This window comes from Girardinichthys multiradiatus, chromosome 6, assembly GCF_021462225.1.
Source record: "Girardinichthys multiradiatus isolate DD_20200921_A chromosome 6, DD_fGirMul_XY1, whole genome shotgun sequence".
NCBI classification, from domain to species: domain Eukaryota; kingdom Metazoa; phylum Chordata; class Actinopteri; order Cyprinodontiformes; family Goodeidae; genus Girardinichthys; species Girardinichthys multiradiatus.
Genome location: NC_061799.1, coordinates 44,217,051 through 44,237,462, shown reverse-complemented (window position 1 = coordinate 44,237,462; position 20,412 = coordinate 44,217,051). Strand labels below are relative to the sequence as shown.

Here is a 20,412-nt window from a genome sequence, read left to right as displayed (position 1 = left end):
AAACCTGATTTGCAGTCACAGCTTGATGTCTGATGTTGTTCAAAGACTGAGGCAACACCCAGTGTTGCTCTGGCCTCTGCAAGCTCACAGTCTCTCCTCAGATCAAATTTATGCTGATAGACTCACCTTGAATCTCAATGTGTCAGCCTGCCAGTCGTACTCTCTTGCAGTGGATCGTAACACGCCAGGATTTATGGATTTCTTGTCAGTGCTTGTGGCTGCAAGCTGGCCCATGACCAATAGCCTGATTGGCTCGGGGCGGTGCCAGTTGAGAGAGGAGGGAGGTGGGGGTAGTAGGTGGGCGTGTAACACCCTGAGGTGATGTGCACCTCCCCCCTCTCCTGATCTGCTGTCACTTTAGGGTGTTGGGCCAGCACTGCAGCCCTATTATCACCAGATAGCACAATTAAATAAGCAAATGCAAATAAAGAGACCATATAAATGAAAATGTATATGGTGCTGTATTGCTACAAATGACAAATGGTCTAGAGCTACGTAGGTCATTCTGGGTAATATTCTGAGTAAAGTTTTTTATCAAATAAAAATTCAGATTAGCAATGATATATAACACACACCCTGCTTACAATGTTACTTACAGGGTACTTTACATGTTGCTTATAGGAATACACAGGGTAAGTCCCTGAGGTTACAGGTTACTTTTAGGAACCTAGAGGCCAGGACTGTGGAACCTACAGGCAGCTTTACTACGACTTACAGGATTTTGACTCTGCCAGGATTTACAGGGAAACTTTCCCAAAAATTAGAAGGAATATTCCTGGTAATTACAGGGTATTTTTTCCAGAACTTTAATTGTATTTTCCCTGAACTTACAGCATACCTGTTCAGGGTGTACCCCGCCTCCCGCCCATAAACTGCTGGAGATAGGCACCAGCTCCCCTGCGACCCACTATGGAAGAAACGGTAGAAAATGACTGACTGACTTACAGCATACTTTACTGGAAGTTACAGGTGACCTTCCTGAAACGTATCCCTCCCAGAACCTACTGCTTTCTTTACCTGCACAAGACTGCATCTGCAGTGTTGTGCAATAGGTATGGATGAACACTTTCACAGGCGTGGCTGGAGCCGGGTCACATTATGCTTCCTGGTTAGGAACAAAATCTCAGAACATTTAACAGAAACAGGAAAATTAACCACAGATCTGTAACAGGAAAGATCAGGTGATTCAGTTTTCCTCTGCCTTTTTAAACCTTGAATGTAAACGATTATTACTTAGACTCTAAGAATAAACATTCAACACTGACCTGATGCATTAAAACATGAGCAATAAAAACTGGTGTAACCCGATAAGATTAACTATTTTCAGCAACCACAGCTCTGTTTGCTTTAAATGTGTGTTTTCTAGCCAGTAAGACCAGTTCAGACATCCCAGTTTGCTGACTCCACGTCCAGGACGTGGAAACAAGCCTGACGTGCATTTTCCTAAAGACAAAAACACAGAAACACACTTTTCTTACTGATTCAGTCATTCAGTGTTTTTGTTCTGGTTTTTTGGTGAGAGGGAACAAAGATGAAAGAAAAGACGAGTAACACAGATGGAGGTAGGTCAGGATGGAGGGATGGAGGAGGAGGAGGGTCAGAGACAAAGAGCATAGTGAGATATTGTCAATATTTCCTCATGAACAATGCAGCATTAAAAATGGATGAGTGGGTTTGGTTCTCTGTGTGTTTCGCTCTGCAGCTCTGTCAGTGTGGGGTTGTCTTGAATGTCTATCTGTGTAAGGACAGAACTGCAGATGAAGGAAAACAACCGCGTTTTCCTCATGATTTAATTTCTCTTTAACCAGAGAGGATTCTGTCAGGGTCACTGGTTTCCATTGTTCAAAGCAACTATAGAACAGCACATTTACCATACATGCATGGCTTCAACATGAATATTAATGAATAAATCATGAAATCACAACATCAACAATAGGGCTGCACGTTTTCAGGATGATATGTGATGTAGTTACTGAGAAGTACGAGACAAATATCACTTTCCTGGACCTCACAAGCTTCCTAATTCATAGTTTCAACCTATTCAAGTTCCCCTGTCCACTCAGTGTTGCATGAGGCATAATTACCTCTGATGGTTTCTATAACTCCTGATTGGCTCAGGTTCATTTACAGTAAGGTTTAATAATCTGGCATGACCCTGTGAAATATATAAAAACCTAAACAGAATAAAGGGAAACGCAAGTATTATCATCTTCTAGAGTGTTTTCCAAACATTTTATCCAAAATACAGAAACACATCAAATAAGCAAATAAAACAAGGCCATGACATGTACTCAGCAATCATTTAAAAACTTTATTTAAAGTCCAGAGATCATCTAAAGACCTTCCAGTTGGAGTTCCAGCCCGCAGCCGTCTTTGGGAAGAGCTGATCTACCACAATTCCAGGAAATCAAATTAGAGTTTAGATATAGCAATGCACCCTGAAGAAAATATAGCCCTGAAACAGACACATACATCATGTGTCTGTTTCAAACATCAAACCTGTCAATGAAAAACAAGACGGAATATGGAGAGAGTTCTGGTTAAGATTCAGAGCAGCTCCTCCTGCAGACAGCAGGAGAACATGACACCTGTTCACAGGAACCACAACAGCACTGAAGCCTGCTGCTTCTTTGTTTGTTTTCACCCATCTCTCTCTGACACACACACACACACACACACACACACAGATTGACCCATCACCACCTCCACTCTGATGAACAGGGTGTGATTCAGACCGCGAGTAAACATCCCCTGACGTCCTCTTCTTCTTTTATTCTATCCTAGGGTCACACACACACACACACACACACACACACACACACACAGCAGACAGGAAGCCAAGCAGTCAGACGATGACAGCAGGATGCAACCAAAACAGCTTGATTGTTTCAAACAGACCCTGTGATCTAACAGCTGAAATCCGTTGAACATTTCTCAACATGTTGGGTAAAGCGAGGTCTTTGTGTGTGTTTGGAGAAACACTGAATGTGACGGCTTTATTCTTTCTGTTTCCCCACAGCGGATAAAGAAAAACCGGGAAAGAAGGATGACAGCAGCCTGTTCAACGTCAACGTCTTTGGTGAGCCTGCAACATGTTTCAAAACTGTCAGGCCTGCAATGAAAGGTTACTGGTCTATGAGTTAAAGGTTGATTTTAGGTTTCCATCAGTTAAACCATTCAGTTCTGTGAAGGTCATAGCTGTGGTTTACCTCCTAACATGGTCTTCGTAGTAAACAAACAGACCTCTGTGTAAATAAGCATCTAATGTAAGGGTGATGATGGTTTAAAACTTTTTAACATGAACCTTTACACTGGGGCTACAACTGAAGTGAAATCATTACAGCAAACTTTCTGCATACTTTGCGTTTTTACCTGAGAAGTTTCTTAAAATCTGTTGCAGCATCCTACATCCATATAAGCAATCCTGGTAAGATGTGTAAAAAGCTTCAAAATTAATCATATTTTAATGCAGCAGCAGCATAATCTCACTCTGAAAAACTTTAATAGAAGGAATCAGTGAGGAAAATAGCCACACAGTTTCTATAAAACCAATATAACTGGACAATTTATTCATTTTTCTGAGCTTGTAATTAGTAAGTGAACACTTCCTGTTTCCCTGGGGTGTACATATGACCTGACACATAGGTCCATTTCTCTTAGTCCCTCTTCAAAAAGGGAAAAACAAGTAAACATCTACTCATTGTCCATGTCTACGGTCAGAACAATAATTCAAATGTTTAAATGTACTCAAACTTTATCTTGCCACTAAACACAGTGTGGAAGACGGTTGACGGAGGTAAAATTAAACATCTCTAAAGCTCAGTGGGAAAGGCCTTTTCTGTGCTAACATCACGCATGTAAATGTTTAGGCCCCAGAGACTTTACCTGGAAGTGTGTAACTTGGTCAGAGGAAGCTAAGATTGTCCAGGTGAGTTTGAAATAAAACAAGATAAATATGTGGAAAAGCACTTCATGTCCACTGCTGAGTATGTCAATGTCAACTTTATTTATATACACGTTTAAAACAGATACCTCTGTCTAAAGTGCTGTACACAACAAACAATATAAATATATAAACTAACATATACACAACATCCAAAAATAATAATAAATAATTTGAATACAAATAAATACTAAAAATAATAAAAGATAATAAAAGAATCTGCTGAGCTTGAGTTAAAGGTCAGTGTGAACAGTTGGGTTTTTAACAATGACTTAAAAATGCAAAGAAACTGGCCTGTTCTAATATTCAAGGGAAGACTGTTCCAGAGTCTCGGTTCCATCCCTGCACTGGCTTTCAGTTAGCTACAGGATTTCTTTTAAGATTTTGTTGATGGTTTTTAAATGTTTAATTGGGTTAGCTCACCTCTATCTTCCCGAGCTTCTGTTGGTCCACATTCCAGTTCGATCCATAAGATCAGTAAATCAGGTAAGTTTGGTTGTGCCGAGATTATGGCTGAAAACTAGAAGCCAACACAGGAGTCATGTGCTCATGCTTGTTCGCTGCAGCGTTCTGAACCAACTGCAGGCGATGAATGGAGGCCTGATCAAGCCCACAATATAAGGAGGCACAATAATCCAAGCAACACGTAATAAAGGCATGAATGGCACGCTCTAGAGCAATGTGAGGCAAGTAGGGCTTAACTTTACTAAGCAGACGCAACTTTAAAAAGCTAGATTTAACAACTGAGGTTATGTGCTTGTCAAATTTTAAAAAAGCTGTCCAAAGCCACACCAAAGTCTCTAGCAAACTGATGACAGTTGCTACTCAGCATGCCCAAGGCAGTGACATCAAATTCAATTCAATTCAGTTTTATTTATATAGCGCCAATTCACAACACATGTCGTCTTAAGGTTCTTCACAACAGTCAGGTTCATACATTCCAATTAATCCTAACCAGTGAACAGTTCAGTCAGATTCAGTTATTTATTCAAATTGGATAAAATGTTTTTCTATCTAAGGAAACCCAGCAGATTGCATCCAGTCAGTAACTTGCAGCATTCACTCCTCCTGGATGAGCATGTAGAGACAGTGGACAGTCACTGGTGTTGACTTTGCAGCAATCCCTCATACTGAGCATGCATGTAGCGACAGTGGAGAGGAAAAACTCCCTTTTAACAGGAAGAAACCTCCAGCAGAACCAGAACCAGGCTCAGTGTGAGCGGCCATCTGCCACGACCGACTGGAGGTTTGAGAGAACAGAGCAGAGACACAAAGAGAACAAAGAAGCACTGATCCAGGAGTACTTTCTATGGGAAGGAAAAGTAAATGATAATGGATGTAGCTCCTTTAGTCGTTTCACCTAGAAAGAAAGAACAGATAAACTCTGAGCCAGTTTTCAAGGTTAGAGTCTGAAAGAGAGCACATAGAGTTAGTCACAGTAGAAGCTCAGTCAGTAGCCATGTCTACGAGAGAGAAAGGGTTAAATGGATTTCCAAATACCACAATTTCAGGTTTAGAGTCATTTAGCTTCAGGCAATATTGTGACATCCAGTCCTTCACTTCCGCAAGACATTCAAAGACAGTTTGCACATTGCCTGAATTTAAAGGACATTAAATTTGCAGATCATCTGCAAAACAATGAAATGAAATGTCATACTTTCTAAACTTTTACCCAAGGGCCAGCATATACAAAGAAACCAGTAAAGTATGGTGGAGGATCTGTGATGCTATGGGCCTGTTTCTATTTAAAGGCCATAGGAACCTTTTCAGAATGCATAGAACCACGGAGTCTTTAAAATACCAGGACATTTTAAATACAAATCTAGTTTGTCTAATTGTCTAATTGATGTGTCCAAACTAACCCAGAAATGCCTCAGCTGCTACAGAATGAACATTCTTGGTAAATAAGTTCTGTCCAATTAACTAAAGGAGTAAGTATAGTGTGAAAACAGCAGGAGGGACAATATGTGTGGGAGTTTAATCATAGATCGCATTAACAAACAGTTTCTAATTAGATAGAAAGTCTAAAATGGTTGAAGCCAGATGAACAGTAGGATCCCCAGGATAAACACCTGCTCCAAAGCACCATCAATACAAATAAAGAAATTACTCTGGAAGGTCTGTTTCTCTGTAGCTCTGTTTCTCTGTGGCTACATTTAGCTTCCCTAACCCAAGAAAATGAAGTAAAAGGTGGTTAATGCCTTAAAGCATGAATGAAAAGTGAATCTCTGAACCAAGTTACATGGTCGTCCATTAGAGTCGCTTCTTGTTATAGTCTGAAGCTGATCTGCAGTCAGGAAGAACCTGTTTTTACTGTGCAGACCCACACTGTAAATCTTCTTCCTGCTTTTAATCCAACCAACAGTATCCCCTTGGCCTTTCAACAGCTTGTTAACCTACGTCTGAACCTGCTGCGGAGCAATAACAGAAGGATAAACCTAATGAAAATCTCTTTAATACACAATAAAGTCCTCACAAGAGAAAAACAGAGCAGTAAAAGCTAAAGCCCACAGCTGTAAATCTGTGCTGATAGTGGAATAAAGTGAAAACAGAGTTTTAAAGAGCTGGTCCTGCTGTGATGCTATCATTTCTCCCGAGTAAACACACAGATTTACTGTGGCAGAACCAGGGTAATTTGTGGAGTTGTGAGTCCTGCTGTATGGAGCAAATGCAGAATTTACAGATCAGGGAGGCGTTGAAACAAAATCTGGAGAGTTGTATATTATTTGCAGGACACTATAAATGAATATCAGGCCTGAAACATCTCCGTAAAGAAATTCTATCACACCTCTTTCAGTCTGTTGTACTGAAATCAGTGATGGATTATTAGAGAGTCCTCTCTTGGGATTTTTTCACCATCTTTCATCGATCCGAGGTTCACTGAGCTCCTGGCAAGCGGAGCTGCGGCTCTAAACGGGATACTGCGCCGAAAGCGCCAGAGGGGAAAGCGTGCTGGCGCACTGGTAAAAGAGGACTTCGCACACCACTGCCTTCAATCCACCTGGCAAATGTCCGCTCTCTAAGCAACAAGATGGACAAGTTGCTTCTCCTCACCGGTAAAAACACGGACCTCCGCGGATCAGCGGTTCTCTGCTTCACCGAGACATGGCTGAGTGAAAACATCCCGGACTGCGCACTGCTGATGCCGGACTTCCAGCTGTTCAGAGCGGATCACAGCGCGGAGCTATCAGGGAAGAAGCGAGGAGGCGGAATCTGCTTTTATATAAATGAAGGTTAGTGCAGAGACGTAAAAGTGCTGGAAAAAACATATAGTCCGGATCTGGAGTCATTTTCCATAATCTGTAAACCGTTTTATTCACCGAGAGAGTTTTCCTCGTTTATAATAATCGGCTCATAATTTCCACCGCATGGCTGCACTTCTGCCGTGGAAAAACATCTTGCTGAGCTGATTACAGACCTGGAGAAAAAATACACAAAATACACGGACTCTTTCATCATAATACTGGGAAGTTTTAACAGAGCAAACCTCTCCCATGAACTCCCCAAATACAGACAGCATATTAAGTGTCCCACCAGAGACAAAAACACACTGGACCATTGTTACACAGCTTTAAAGGACTCACATCATGCTGTTACCAGGGCTGCTCTGGGTTTTTCGGATCATTATCTAATCCACCTCATCCCAACCTACAGACAGAGACTAAGATCTTCCAAACCCAAGGTTCACACTGTTAAGAAGTGGACTGAGGAATCAAAGCAGATGCTACAGGCCTGCTTTGAATGCACAGACTGGACTGTTTTTGAAACTTCAGCCACTGACTTAAACCAACTAACTGATGTGGTGACATCATACATCAGTTTCTGTGAGGAGATGTGTGTGCAGACCAAGACCTTCTGCACCTTTGGGAACAACAAGCCATGGTTTACTCCACACCTCAGGAATCTGCGCAGGGAAAAGGAAGAAGCTCACAGCAGTGGAGATTGGGCATGGTACAGGCAGGCCAGGAACAAACTAACAAAGGAGATCAAAGCAGCTAAGAGAAGCTACAGTGAGAAGCTTAAGAACATCCTTTCTACTGGTGACACTTCAGCTGTATGGACGGTCTGAGAAACCTGACTGCATATAGGAGCCCCCCCACTCATCCTGAACAGAGTCGTCTCCTGGCCAACCGTCTGAATGGCTTCTACTGCAGACGTGACAAGAAGCCATTGACACCTCAAATCATCCCCTCTACATCCCATTCAGGATTCAGGAACAAGTTCTTCCCACAAAGCTACCAACCCCCTACCTTCAGATCCTCTGCCTGCACTAAAGATCTCTGAGGAAGATGTAAACAGGCTCTTTCAGCGCATGAAAACAAAGAAAGCTGGAGGACCTGATAACGTCTCCCCATCATGCCTGAAAGCCTGTGGAAATCAACTCGCTCCGATCTTCAGTCGGATCTTCAACAAGTCACTGGAGAAATGTGAGGTCCCCTCCTGCCTCAAACGATCCACCATCATCCCGGTACCCAAGAAACCCACCATCCTAGGATTAAATGACTACAGGCCTGTAGCCCTGACGTCTGTGGTCATGAAATCCTTTGAGCGGCTGGTGTTGAAGCACCTGAAGGACATCACAGGCCCCCTGCTGGACCCCCTGCAGTTTGCTTACCGAGCAAACAGGTCGGCAGATGATGCTGTTAACTTAGGTCTACACTTCATCCTGCAACACCTCGACCACCCAGGGACGTACGCCAGGATCCTGTTTGTAGACTTCAGCCTTCAACACCATCATACCAGACATCCTCCACCAGAAGCTCACCCAGCTCAACATCCCAGCCTCCACCTGTCAGTGGATCAACAGCTTCCTGACGGACCGACAGCAGCAGGTGAGACTGGGGAGCATCTTCTCCCGATCCAGATCAATAAGTACTGGTGCCCCCCAGGGGTGTGATCTATCCCCACTCCTCTTCTCCCTGTTCACAAATGACTGCACCTCATCGGACTCGTCCGTGAAACTCCTGAAGTTTGCAGATGACACCACTGTCATTGGACTGATCCAGGACGGTGATGAGTCTGCATACAGACAGCAGGTGGATCGGCTGGTACACTGGTGCGGTCAGAACTACCTTGAACTGAACCCACTCAAGACTGTGGAAATTGTGATGGACTTTCAGAGAACACCACCCCCATACACCCCCCTCACCATCCTCAACAACACTGTATCAGCCGTGGACCACTTCAGGCTCCTAGCAACCACCATCTCCGAGGACCTGAGATGGTCTTCACACATAGACACTGTTCGAAGGAAGGCCCAGCAGAGACTGTACTTCCTGAGGCAACTCAAGAAGTTCAACCTTCCACAGGAGCTGCTGGTCATCTTCTACACTGCCATCATCCAGTCTGTCCTGTCTTCATCCATCTCAGTGTGGTTTGGATCATCCACAAAACAGGACAGGTCCAGACTGCAACGAATAATCAGGACTGCAGAGAGAATAATCAGGACTGACCATCCCTCCATCCAGGACTTATACAGGTCTAGGGTCAGAAAAAGAGCTGCAAAAATCTCTGCAGACCCCACACACCCTGCACATAAACTGTTTAGAGTTTTACCTTCAGGTGGCGCTACAGAGCACTGTTTACTAAAACCAGCCGCCACAGAGACAGTTTCTTCCCCCAGGCTGTTTCTCTGTTGAACATTCAATAGAGTACAAAACAACAGCATATAGATGTTGCAAATGCACCTTTTTTTATTAGATACATTGTAAATATGTATATTCTGTAATGCAAAAACAAAAACTTGACAATAAAGCTGATTCTTAATTCAATTCAATTCAATTCAAAGATACTTTTTTGATCCCAGAGGGGAAATTATAATTCCAGTACAACCCATCCAAACAGACATAATGACACAAGACAAGGGAGACGGGTCACCGAGGCTTTGCTGCCCACTCACAGGCGCTGCCCTTGCTAGATGAGAAAAGAGGCCACATTAGGAAAGTAGAGGGAAAAATATCATATTTCACACTTTATCCTTAGCAGGATACAGTTTGATATTGCAAAAAACCTCAGAACAAAGAAGCAACAAGTTTACAAAACAACATCATGCCGGGAACGGTGAAGGTGGTGTGAGGAGGTGCATATGTTTATCTTGAGCATGTGTGTGTGTGTAAGTGAGTGTGTGCAAGTAAGTCCATGAAGCACTGTCACAGAGGCCATTGTCCTTGATGGTACGTTGGAATGTTCATCAACCGGCCACAAAGTTCTGAGCAGGTCCACAGGTGTCCTCAGGGAAGGGAGGAGGCAGAAGGAGCAGAGCGCCATGTTTACATAACTTCCAGGAGAAGTTGAAGATAGCCAGCCATCAAGGCCGTGCAGGGGAGCCAGATTCAGAAAAACAATAATTATTTGGGTTAGGCTGACTCTTAATTTTCTGTCAGCCTTGAGAGTCTTGCTGGTGCTTCTCAAAGGCAAATCCAAACAGCCAAATTCCCGGTCTTTCGCCAGATCCAAGCGAACAACTTTCTTCAAGATTTATCCCATTTCACCCCTGAGTCCAGGAACCGCAACCTGCCTGCAATTCTGTGTAAGGATCACATCCAGTCTGCAATTCAGCTCACGTAACATCTCAGTCTGAGTGCTGATTGCCCTGAAGATCCCATCATACATGCCAGGCAGCCTTACAATGGCCAGAACAGCTGCTGACATTCTCAGAATTTCTTGATATGCCAGGTAACCGCTGACTCCAAAAAGCAGAAATCCTGATATCAAACATCCAATTATATACATATCTTCCACATCCTCGACTGACATTATCGACAGACACACAATCCTCCACTTCTGCCAGGAGTCCATTGTGTATCCAGAGAAAACGTCCCGTCTGGACAAGTTGGGCTCTCAATTTGCATTGAGAGACCAGCTGACCAAATCCATAATTCAGAATTTGGAAGATATGCAAGAAGAGGCTCCAAAAAGAAGACAAGACACAGAGCTGAAGCAGGGCAGATATGGGAGGGGTGCGGGAGACAGAGAAAAAGTGTCCTCCTCCACCGAGAGCAGAAAGAAATTCTGATTCTGATTCTGATTCTGATTGAAGTTGTATTCGGTACCATCAGTTCACCCCCTTAAAAAGAATGGTACCAGTAATTCATTAAAAGCCCCAGATAAAAATTACATACATGTATGGAGTATTGACAGGATATGTATGTAGAGCAATATCTAATAATTAGTAGTATGCTGTTATGTACTAATAAATCTAATTATTTATTTATTATTTATTTAGCAGCAGAAAAATCTCTGTATGGTGAATATTTCCTGTCATTTTACGTTATTGTCATATACTTTATTTCCAATGCAAGTATAATTTAACAGAGGGGGATGAATCTGGGAAATTTGCAACAGCCTAACCTGCTTCCTATGTCTGGCCCCAGTACATGTCTTTTTATGAGGTCCTGCAGTTGATTGACCTGCTGGCATTGCCATCTGGTCTCTGAGAAACATTTGTATCAGCTTTTCTTTGGGTTTTCTCCAACCATCTACCTAGTGTTCTGAGGATCTGTACAACCTTGCCAAATTTTCCAACATCTATTAATAAGTGATAAACTAATAAAAACAGTTTCTATAATGTTTAGCTAAAAGCACAACAGAAAGCACAAAATACAACTTTATAACCAAACACCTGGCAGGAATAAACAATTATAATACACAGTTTAGTGGTTCTGGATACCACTAGGAATTAACTATTGTCAGTGGGTTTACAAATGTCATTTAGCCTAAATTAGAATGAACCTACATTAATGAAATACAGTAACACATGTTGATAAGCTAAAACACATCATATACATATACAACCACTGTAACTCCTCTAAACTACTAAAGAGGGTGGTTATGGAGCTGAATAGGTGAGTAGGCATGACGTGGTCCAGTGTGAGCAATGTAGATCCGTCAGTTACTGGTTCTGCTAAGGGCTTCTATTTTCTAGATGAACATCACTGCTGGACATGGGCTCCTTGACTGGTTGACTTTTAAAAGGTCCAGAGCAGCTTAAAGAGGAGCTTCTCCTTGAAGCCATATCTGAGAACAGTTTTTCAAAAAAGTCCATATTCAAACAAGCAACCATAGAGCAAGTTGAGACGATCGCTCCTTTTATAATACACTTCAAGGCAGGATTAAGGCTCCCCTTTGACCGTCTCCATGTGATTTGAGAAAGGACCGATGCGGCGAGAAGGGGTAGAAGTCAGCTGGTCTCTGTTATGGCCCTGACTAACCAAGCGAGGTAGTCACAGCCGTACATCAGCTGTCTTATATAGAGGAAGTCTGGCTTCATGGGTTACGGGAAGGATGACATATGGTTTGTGAAGCTGGTCATCAGCAGGATTTAAAGCATGAACAAGGCTCAGAAATCATTTCCAACGAGAAGAACAGGAAGGTGAGATGTATAATTTGAACTTGAAGGATTTGCTCGACAACAGCAGGATCGCTACACTGATTCTATTCACCATTATTATTTTAAAAAGATTGGTTTAGGAATGCTTCCAGCTCAGATTTTATGCATAGCGATCACTTTGACGCTACATGAAACCTCGTCCTCCAGTGTTTGCTGTATTTTTGAAAACTTTTCAGTGGCAGGAGAGGTTTGAAACAAAGCAAGAAAACAAAAACCAGAGTTCAGAGGTCGCCCTGTGCGGGCATAGAGTTCAGGAAACCGGTGACTTCGGCTATGTTCACACTGCAGGTCTTAAAGCTCAATTCTGATTTTTTGCTGAAATCGTTTTTTTTGGGGTTTTTTTTTTTTTTGGCCATTCAAACTACTGATTAATTGCGACCACCATCAGACTTCTGTCTGAAGGGTTCACGACCCCCAAGTGACCCACATACGCGGAAGGAGAATGGTGACGTCACACAGCACTGTTTGCGGAAGTAATGATGGATTCCTGCCTCTCTGTGTTATTATTAAGTTGGTGAGCAATGGAAACCGACAATATTATGACCACATCATAAAAAGATGAAGAACAAAGAGGGCACAACTATTAACAATGGTCTTTTGTGGAGCAGTGACAAACAGAAGTCTGTATAGTCTGAGCCAGGACAGTGACGTAAAACTCGGATCAAATGCGACATGACCGTTCTGACTGCAGATGCTTTGAAAACTACCAGATACGTATCCGATTTAGTATCACATATGAAAGTGTCACAATTCAGATTTTTTAGAAAGTGAAATGATCAGAATTGGGCCGTTCTGGCCACCATGAAAAAGTCAGATATTGGTCGCATATGGACAACAAAGTTTAGGATTTAGGTTGCATTGCCTGCAGTGTAACCTTAGAGACCTTGTTGGCTGGCAACCGCAGCGAACTTGGGGACCTGGTGGCCATCAGGGGCATAGAGACTCTGGATGCTTGCGGGGAAGATGGGAATCTGGACTTGGAGCCAGAGCAAAGCTTGGGCACCTTGGACTCTGGCCAGATGTTAGGAGTCTTAATCTCAGGCCAGAGCTTGGGTGACTTGGATCCAAGCCAGAGCTACGAAGAACCTTTGATGGATTGGACCCATAGTGGCACCCTGAAGGCTGGTGTGGACGCCTGGAGAACCCTTGATGAGACTCTGGAGGAGTAAATAGGGGTAGGTCCACGTCGACACCATTGTTGGCGAACTCAGGAATGTGGACATGTAGAGAGTTGTCCTTGACCCTCTTGGAAAACTCGGCCATCTCCATCCCCTTTAATTTCTCCACCAGCTCAAGAGAGGGATAAAGGTGAATGACCCTTCTGAAGCTCCTGAGCTGATGAGCAAACCACTTCATCTCTCCTTCAGCTCATCAGACATTACCAAGGTAATATGAGCAGGCCAAGACGTTGACGGTATGGGAGGAGCAGCTGAGGGCTCGGGAGGTGCCACAGTGGCAGATGAAGGCGTGGGAGTTGCCTCACGACTATGGCAAGAGCCAGATGCAGATACCATTGCTGTGGCATGCTGGAGGGGACAAGAGAGAAACTGGGAGATGGCAGGACCTCCAGCTTTTAAAGGCTGCAGATCCCAGCAACAAATTGGCAGTAAATTATATTTTTCTGTTGTTTGAATAGCTTCTTACATTTACTGGCACTGACAGAAGATGTTGATGGATTGAGTTTGTTCATCAAAAAATCTGAAAAATAAGCAAGAAAAACAAGTAATAAAATAATACATTTAAATAATAGATCGTTTTTGTAGCAAATACAAAATTTTGCCTTCCTGATCTATCCTGATTTATTTTAGTTTTTTGATTTTTATAAAAATCTCCACTCTCAGTGATTGAAAATCATCTTGAAATGTTATATCTTCTAAGCTTTCAGCTTTTACCCTCCTCAGAAACCACAGGTCTGGATCAGGGAGAGGGCTTCTATGCCGGGATGCCCATCCCCTGTGCCGACAGCTATGCCAGCTTCTGCGTCCATGGGAAATGTGAGATCAAGTACAACACGGCCACCTGCAGGTTAGTGACTCCCGAATAACTTGTAATATTCCTGCAGATTTAGGATGAAGAGGTGACTTCATAGTTTAAATCTGGAAAGCCACACAACTACACTTCTCAGATGAAAGGATCTGAGTGGATCCCTTCTAATTTTCTGATACCTTCTGTTGTTGGTAATGGTGTTGATGCAACATCTGTATTTGGGATCCAGGTGTGACACAGGATACAAAGGTCCTCAGTGTGACGAGCCGCAGGACTTCAACATCCTTTATGTGGTTCCCAGTGGACAGAAACTCCACTACGTCCTGATCGCAGCCATCATTGGAGCCGTGCAGATCGCCATCATTGTTGCTGTGGTAATGTGCATCACTAGGTAAGAAAACAGCGGATTTCGCTATGATAACCTCTAAAGATTAACAGAAACATTTTGCTACATTTATTTTTAGATTAAAGCATATTGTTAAGATTTTCGCTTTGTTTTCATAAAAAAATATCTTCCACTAAAATAATTTATGCATTCATTAATTATTTATTAATTGATTTTGTAATAAGACTTCAATGCGATATTTAAATTAATCTCTTTTGTACAAATTTCAGCTATAACAAATATAAATGTTTGAAAACATTTCTTTAGAGAATGATTAGCCGAGGTCAGCAGCAACAAAACAATTTTCATGGAACACAAATATTTTACTACAATAGTTAATACTAAAATATTTTAGGACCATACTGACAAAGAGCTTAAAAGTGTGACTGGAAAAGTTTTATTAATTAACTTTGAAACATTTGGTAACATATTATTTTAAACAGTTCATCATTAACCAGATTGAAATACAGACATAATACAAGTACATAAAAACCATAAAAAGGATCAATTTGAGTAAAGATACAATAAAATCTTATTTTCTTTACTGAATTTACCGGAGGACGTATAAATAAGATATGTTTGTCTCTGTTTTCCTCTCCGTCTCCAGGAAATGTCCGAAAAACAACCGAGGTCGTCGGCAAAAACAGAACCTGGGGCACTTTTCCTCGGACACTAACTCCAGGATGGTATAGCCTTCTTTCTTAAAAGGCGGGAATGCCACTTTTTTTTAACAGTAAGTGGGATATTTTGTTTCTCCTGGGAAAAAAACAACAAAAGAAGAATAGGAATATTTATTTAAGAGGCCTTATTTTTCCTCTTTTTTGGGCTTGGATTCTCATTTTTCTTTTTCCAGCAGCTGAATCAATACCACCCGCTCTCCTTTACATCCGCCTGCCTTTGTTGAATACTTTTCAGTAAACTGGCTAACAGAGCAACGTCTGCCCCTCTGGAATGTGATATTTATTGAATTATTTTCATGAAAATGTCTGTTCCCTGTCTGTTCTGCCCCTTACTGATAATGTGCAGCTGATCACCAAATGTAGTTGGTTTTTGAAGTTGATTTTTAATTTTTTTGTGAAAGTGGGGCCAACCAGTCCAATAGGTTTGTCTACTCTTATTCTTTGGTATGAAAATCTCTTTTAAGGCTTCAGTTAAACTAAGCCAATAATTTATAAGCAATGTTATCTTTTTTAAGTAGTTTGTAAATCAAAGTTTTTATGTTAGCTTTGATTCTGACTTGTCGATCTTGTAAATTAGCATGACTTGTGAAAACTGTGTACTGTGGTGTAGTTTAAACTTTTTAACGGGAAATGTTATCGGACTCTCCATCTGGTTCATCTTCGTGCCGTAGGTGCTGGAAAGTCCGAGTAGCTGACGGAGGACCCTTATTGGTCGGTGTTAAACTAATGAATGTGGCATTTTTGGAAACACACAAGGACCTACAAAGGACATGTGGACATTTATTTAATGGCTAATATGCTGGAATGTTTTTTGCATCCTTGTTCGTATAACCGGGAGGTAGAAGATTGTAAATGAAGGACTTTTTGTCGTATCTCAGACGGAGGTCAGCACTCAGTGACTCCTCAGTAACTGGAAGAGGTTTAGGCTCTTCGGTGAATGTTGTGAAGAGGTTTTTTACTTTAATGTTACATTTTCTTCTCTGTGACACATTCCAAGCACATGGGAATCTATTAAAAAACTCATACTTCACATATTCCACTGGGGAATATATGAAACTCGCTCAAGCGATCAAACATTTCCTGCTGCTATAAACAGGAATAAAACATGTCTTTAAGATGTTAGTGGTGTGCAGGTAACTTACTGCCTTTTTACTTTTTTTTTTTGGTCGTAGTAACGTTTTGAAGTCTTGAGGCCAGTTCCTGGTTTCTGTGTCAGTATGTCCGTAAAGATCCACATGGGTCGATCCGATGTAAATCATTGTCCTTTTTCATTGTTCCCAATAAACAAAAGTCAACCAAGTCAGATCATCGTCATACTTTCTACTGCAGGGATCATTCCTGTTGGTGTGAATACAGAAATCAAGTCTGCAGCGTTACTTTATGTGTAAATGGTGATGGTTTATGAATACTGCTTTTACACAAGTGTGATTTTCAACATATAAAAATGAAAACAAAAACAATGCAATTTGCAAAATGTGGAAACCAAGCCCAAAACTTCAAGAGGTGTTACAAAGATGTCATCAGCATTATAGTACAGTAACCGTGTCAAATAATACAGGGGCGATTTTCTAATTTAGTCAATTTAAGTTAGAAATTTCTAATCTGTTATTTTTTTTAATAACTTAATTTTTAACATAAAAGAGTTTAAATGAATTCATGTCATTTTCTTAATGAACCAAACCTATAATCAACGTTTGACATGTCAGGAAACAGAACTCCATCAGTTTCGAGAACCCAAACCAAGCTTTACTCGTCAGCACCTCTGTGATCCGTCTATGCACTGTTGCTCGGTCCCAGTTTGTTCCCGGTTAAAAGGGATGTTTCCAAATATTTTAAATGTTAAACATGTTTAAAGGATGCAGTAGAAAACTGTCTTGTCGTCTTCATTTTCAAATCAATCCAGATTTCTTGGTTGGCCTGAGAGAAGCCAAGACCAGAGCAGACTTATACCATCAGAGCGACTCCTGTTAAAAAAATATCAAAGGGATTTATGCAAACACTCTTTTATTAACCTTATAAATCGTTTGCATTGGACCATTATTTACAAAGTAACAAGTGATTATTGCACTAAAAATGGAGGAAGGAATTGGTGCATCACCAATAATCTTCCTGTATGAAACTTCCTGAGGAAGGAACATCAAACATTTCCCCTCAGAGTGACTGACAGAAAGTAAAGCAGTTTAAATATATAATAAAATTATGCTCTCTTAAGCCCCTTTAATGTTTTTCCTTTTAGCACCAATTTTCTTTTTGTATCCAAGTTACTCTGACCAGAGCGGCCTTCATGTAAAACTCTTCTGGTCAGAGAAACCGAAAGTGGTGAATCTTTTAGTAGTTTAAACTGAGCGCTGTTTTATTTTTATATTCAACACTTGTTGATTATAGCAACAGGAGCAATAGGAGCAACACCTGGTACTGCTGTTTCTCTCTTAAATAGCTGCTTTCTGTGGTAGAAGTCAGCTTTGGTCCTGGGACCAACTTCAGCATCCGGGACCAACTGATTTGGATTTATGCTGAATGATGACACCAAGGGAAGTAACTACTGCAGGTAAGACATCATCCAGAAATCAGTGACAAAAACTTTTACCCTGCAGGTTAATTTTAAACAATTACTGTGTTCCAAAAAAGTCTGCTGATTTTCTTCTGATTCGTATGTATGTGAGCCATTTACTATGATGTACACAAAACACTTAAGTATTTCATGCAACGTAAACTAACATGAAAATAATTTATAGCAGCTGAACGTTGTACGTATTTTAGCATTGTCTCATTTGTTCCTGCTAACATGAAATATAAGCTATCAGTCATTTCTGCATCAGGACTTTTTGTTTGAGTTTCTATGCATTGTGTGTACTGCCTTGTAATCTGTAACCCTTTAACAGGAGCTAAACCTTGAATCAAACGGTTAAAAACAGCCAACAGGAAATGTTAGCTTCACTGCCTGGAACCTGGTAAAGAAACGTGCTCAACAACTTTTCTCCTTTTATCCATTTTATTCAGCTTAACAAACACTCGAGTATATTTACCATGCAAGTTCAAACAAATCCGATTAGGACGTTCAGAAAGTGTGTACAATCAGGTAGCATTTCTAACTCTGTGAACATTATTAGTTTTTTTGTGTGTTGCTACCTTCTGTGCACCTCTGAAGGTTGTGTATATAGAGGAACGAACCTGATATTGAAACAGGATTTTCTGAACTTGAATTTGGGCTGAGGTCCAGATATATTATGTAAGGAGGTTCTGTTTTCCTCAGAGTGTTCTTTTGTTTAAGTCGGGCTCTCTGTACTGTCCTCTCCTTTGCTGAACACTAAGTCTCTCGTTGTCATCCGCCATTTCTGATGCAACTTCTCTCTTTGTGAATAGTGTGTGTTTGACATGTTAATATTCTGCATGTAGACGCTGAGAGGCTGTTTTGGTCCCTGACAAAATAAAAACTGTTTCTATTCACACCCGGGTGCTGCTGTGTTGTGTCATTTATATCGTTACTTCTTTGTTTCCGGTAAACTGTGATTTACCATTTTTTCAGGAAATTGAGCTATTATTTTTCGTTTCAAACTTCTGATCTAATCAGTGTGATTTTTCATCAGTGAAACAATAACAGAGCCTCATAAAGCTTCTGCTGTAATTTACTTAGCTGGTATTTAATTGGTCCAAGTTATTAAAATACAAAATACTCCAAGTAATTATAAAAGTCATGCTTGCACCATAATTTTGTACATAATGGCTCCATGAACCTTGAGCTTTAGTGTTGGTCTATTATTCTATGTTTTATTCCAGTTTTAATACGTCATCATTGAAGAAGCTCATTTTAAACTTTTTTTTTTTAAAGTTTATTGTTGATACGTCAGCCTCTGTTTTAAAGTGCTCTAGGTTAGTTGAATCGTTTGCTAATTAATTCTCTTCTGCTTAATCTCTGCATACCAGTTTATTTCTCTTGGTAGTTAAACTGTTTTAAAAGAACAGCTGAGAGAAATACTTCTTATCAGATTGATGTTATTTCCTTACAGTAGATGAGTATATTAAACTATTTTAAGTAGTCTGTTGTTAAAGTGGCTACAGAACATTTCCCAGACAGGAACCAGCTGATGCATGGTTGGTGCAAAATATCCTGTAGCAGAAGCTTCTTATTGTCCGAACAACAATAAGTCCTTGCAAAGAGGATTTAACAAAAAAAATGCAGCAGGATCATTACTGGCAGTTTCTGCCACATCCACCGGGCTGTGTGCAGTGTGTGTGTGTGTGTGTGTTCCTCTCCTCTTCTCATTACAGGGTGTGACGGACAGGTGTGTCCTGACAGCTGGAGCTCATTGAGGTCCAATCCAGAGGAGTTTATTGAGGAGCGGATTCCCTGAGGCAGATGCCAGATCGTTCTTGTTTGTCAAGTGGTAATCAGGCCTTCTCGTACTTGTGAACGTTATTCTTCTCATGTTACTGAGCTTACCTTCGTCTAGTCCTCCTTCCAGGACGCTCGAAAAGTAAATGGACAGAAAATAAATACTGCATTTACACATTGTGATTTGTAACATGTAAAAATAAAAATAAAAAATCAAATTTGCAAAATGTTGCAAACAAGTTATTTACCAGCATTAACCAAAGATTTATGCTGTGTTTTTCAGGGGAAAACTTTGAATATTTCATGGAAAAGGTATCGCAGCATTTTCTCTCGAGGTATTTGAGGAGCATTTTTGTTAATTTAGGCCTTTTTCTTTAATGTGACTATGCTGCCTTCAGCTTTGCTTTAAGGATAATTACTGAAGTCTCAAGCCCCAACTGTTAAAACTATCAGGTTACACTGAAGGGTTGTTTGCTGCCTGTAGGCGCATCTTCTCCTGCACAAGAACCATCAGCACCCGTGACCCCCATGGGTGTGTTCTGCCCCCATCTCTCCCTCTCTACAAAGGTGCTGCTAGTCACTTCTGCCATTTCTCAGTCTGCCCTGTGTTCGTCCATCACTGTGTGGTTTGGTTCATCCACAACAGAGAACAGGTCCAGACTACAATGAGACGTTCTGCAGAGAGGATCATCAGGG

General features: G+C 41.2%; 1 protein-coding gene and 1 long non-coding RNA gene across 6 annotated transcripts in view; one reads left to right on the top strand and one right to left on the bottom strand.

Moving 5' to 3' along the window:
* LOC124870237 overlaps positions 1-261 on the bottom strand; it is a 12,640-nt gene extending 12,379 nt beyond the window's left edge. For 2 of the 3 annotated variants that reach the window (XR_007038722.1, XR_007038723.1), the window contains exon 1: positions 127-261. This is a non-coding gene — a long non-coding RNA (uncharacterized LOC124870237). The remainder of the gene's footprint in view (positions 1-126) is intronic. The other variant, XR_007038724.1, reaches the window with a different exon arrangement.
* LOC124870231 (tomoregulin-1-like) overlaps positions 1-18,830 on the top strand; it is a 96,964-nt gene extending 78,134 nt beyond the window's left edge. The window contains exons 7-11 of one of the 3 annotated variants that reach the window (XM_047368790.1): positions 3,020-3,079; positions 14,234-14,357; positions 14,548-14,709; positions 15,311-15,436; positions 17,837-18,830. In XM_047368790.1, coding sequence (XP_047224746.1) covers positions 3,020-3,079; positions 14,234-14,357; positions 14,548-14,709; positions 15,311-15,395 — 431 coding nt within the window. In that variant the 3' untranslated portion in view covers positions 15,396-15,436; positions 17,837-18,830. Of the gene's footprint in view, positions 1-3,019; positions 3,080-14,233; positions 14,358-14,547; positions 14,710-15,310 lie in introns of all 3 variants that reach the window. The other 2 variants (XM_047368789.1, XM_047368788.1) reach the window with 2 other exon arrangements.
* The last annotated feature ends 1,582 nt before the right edge of the window (positions 18,831-20,412 follow it).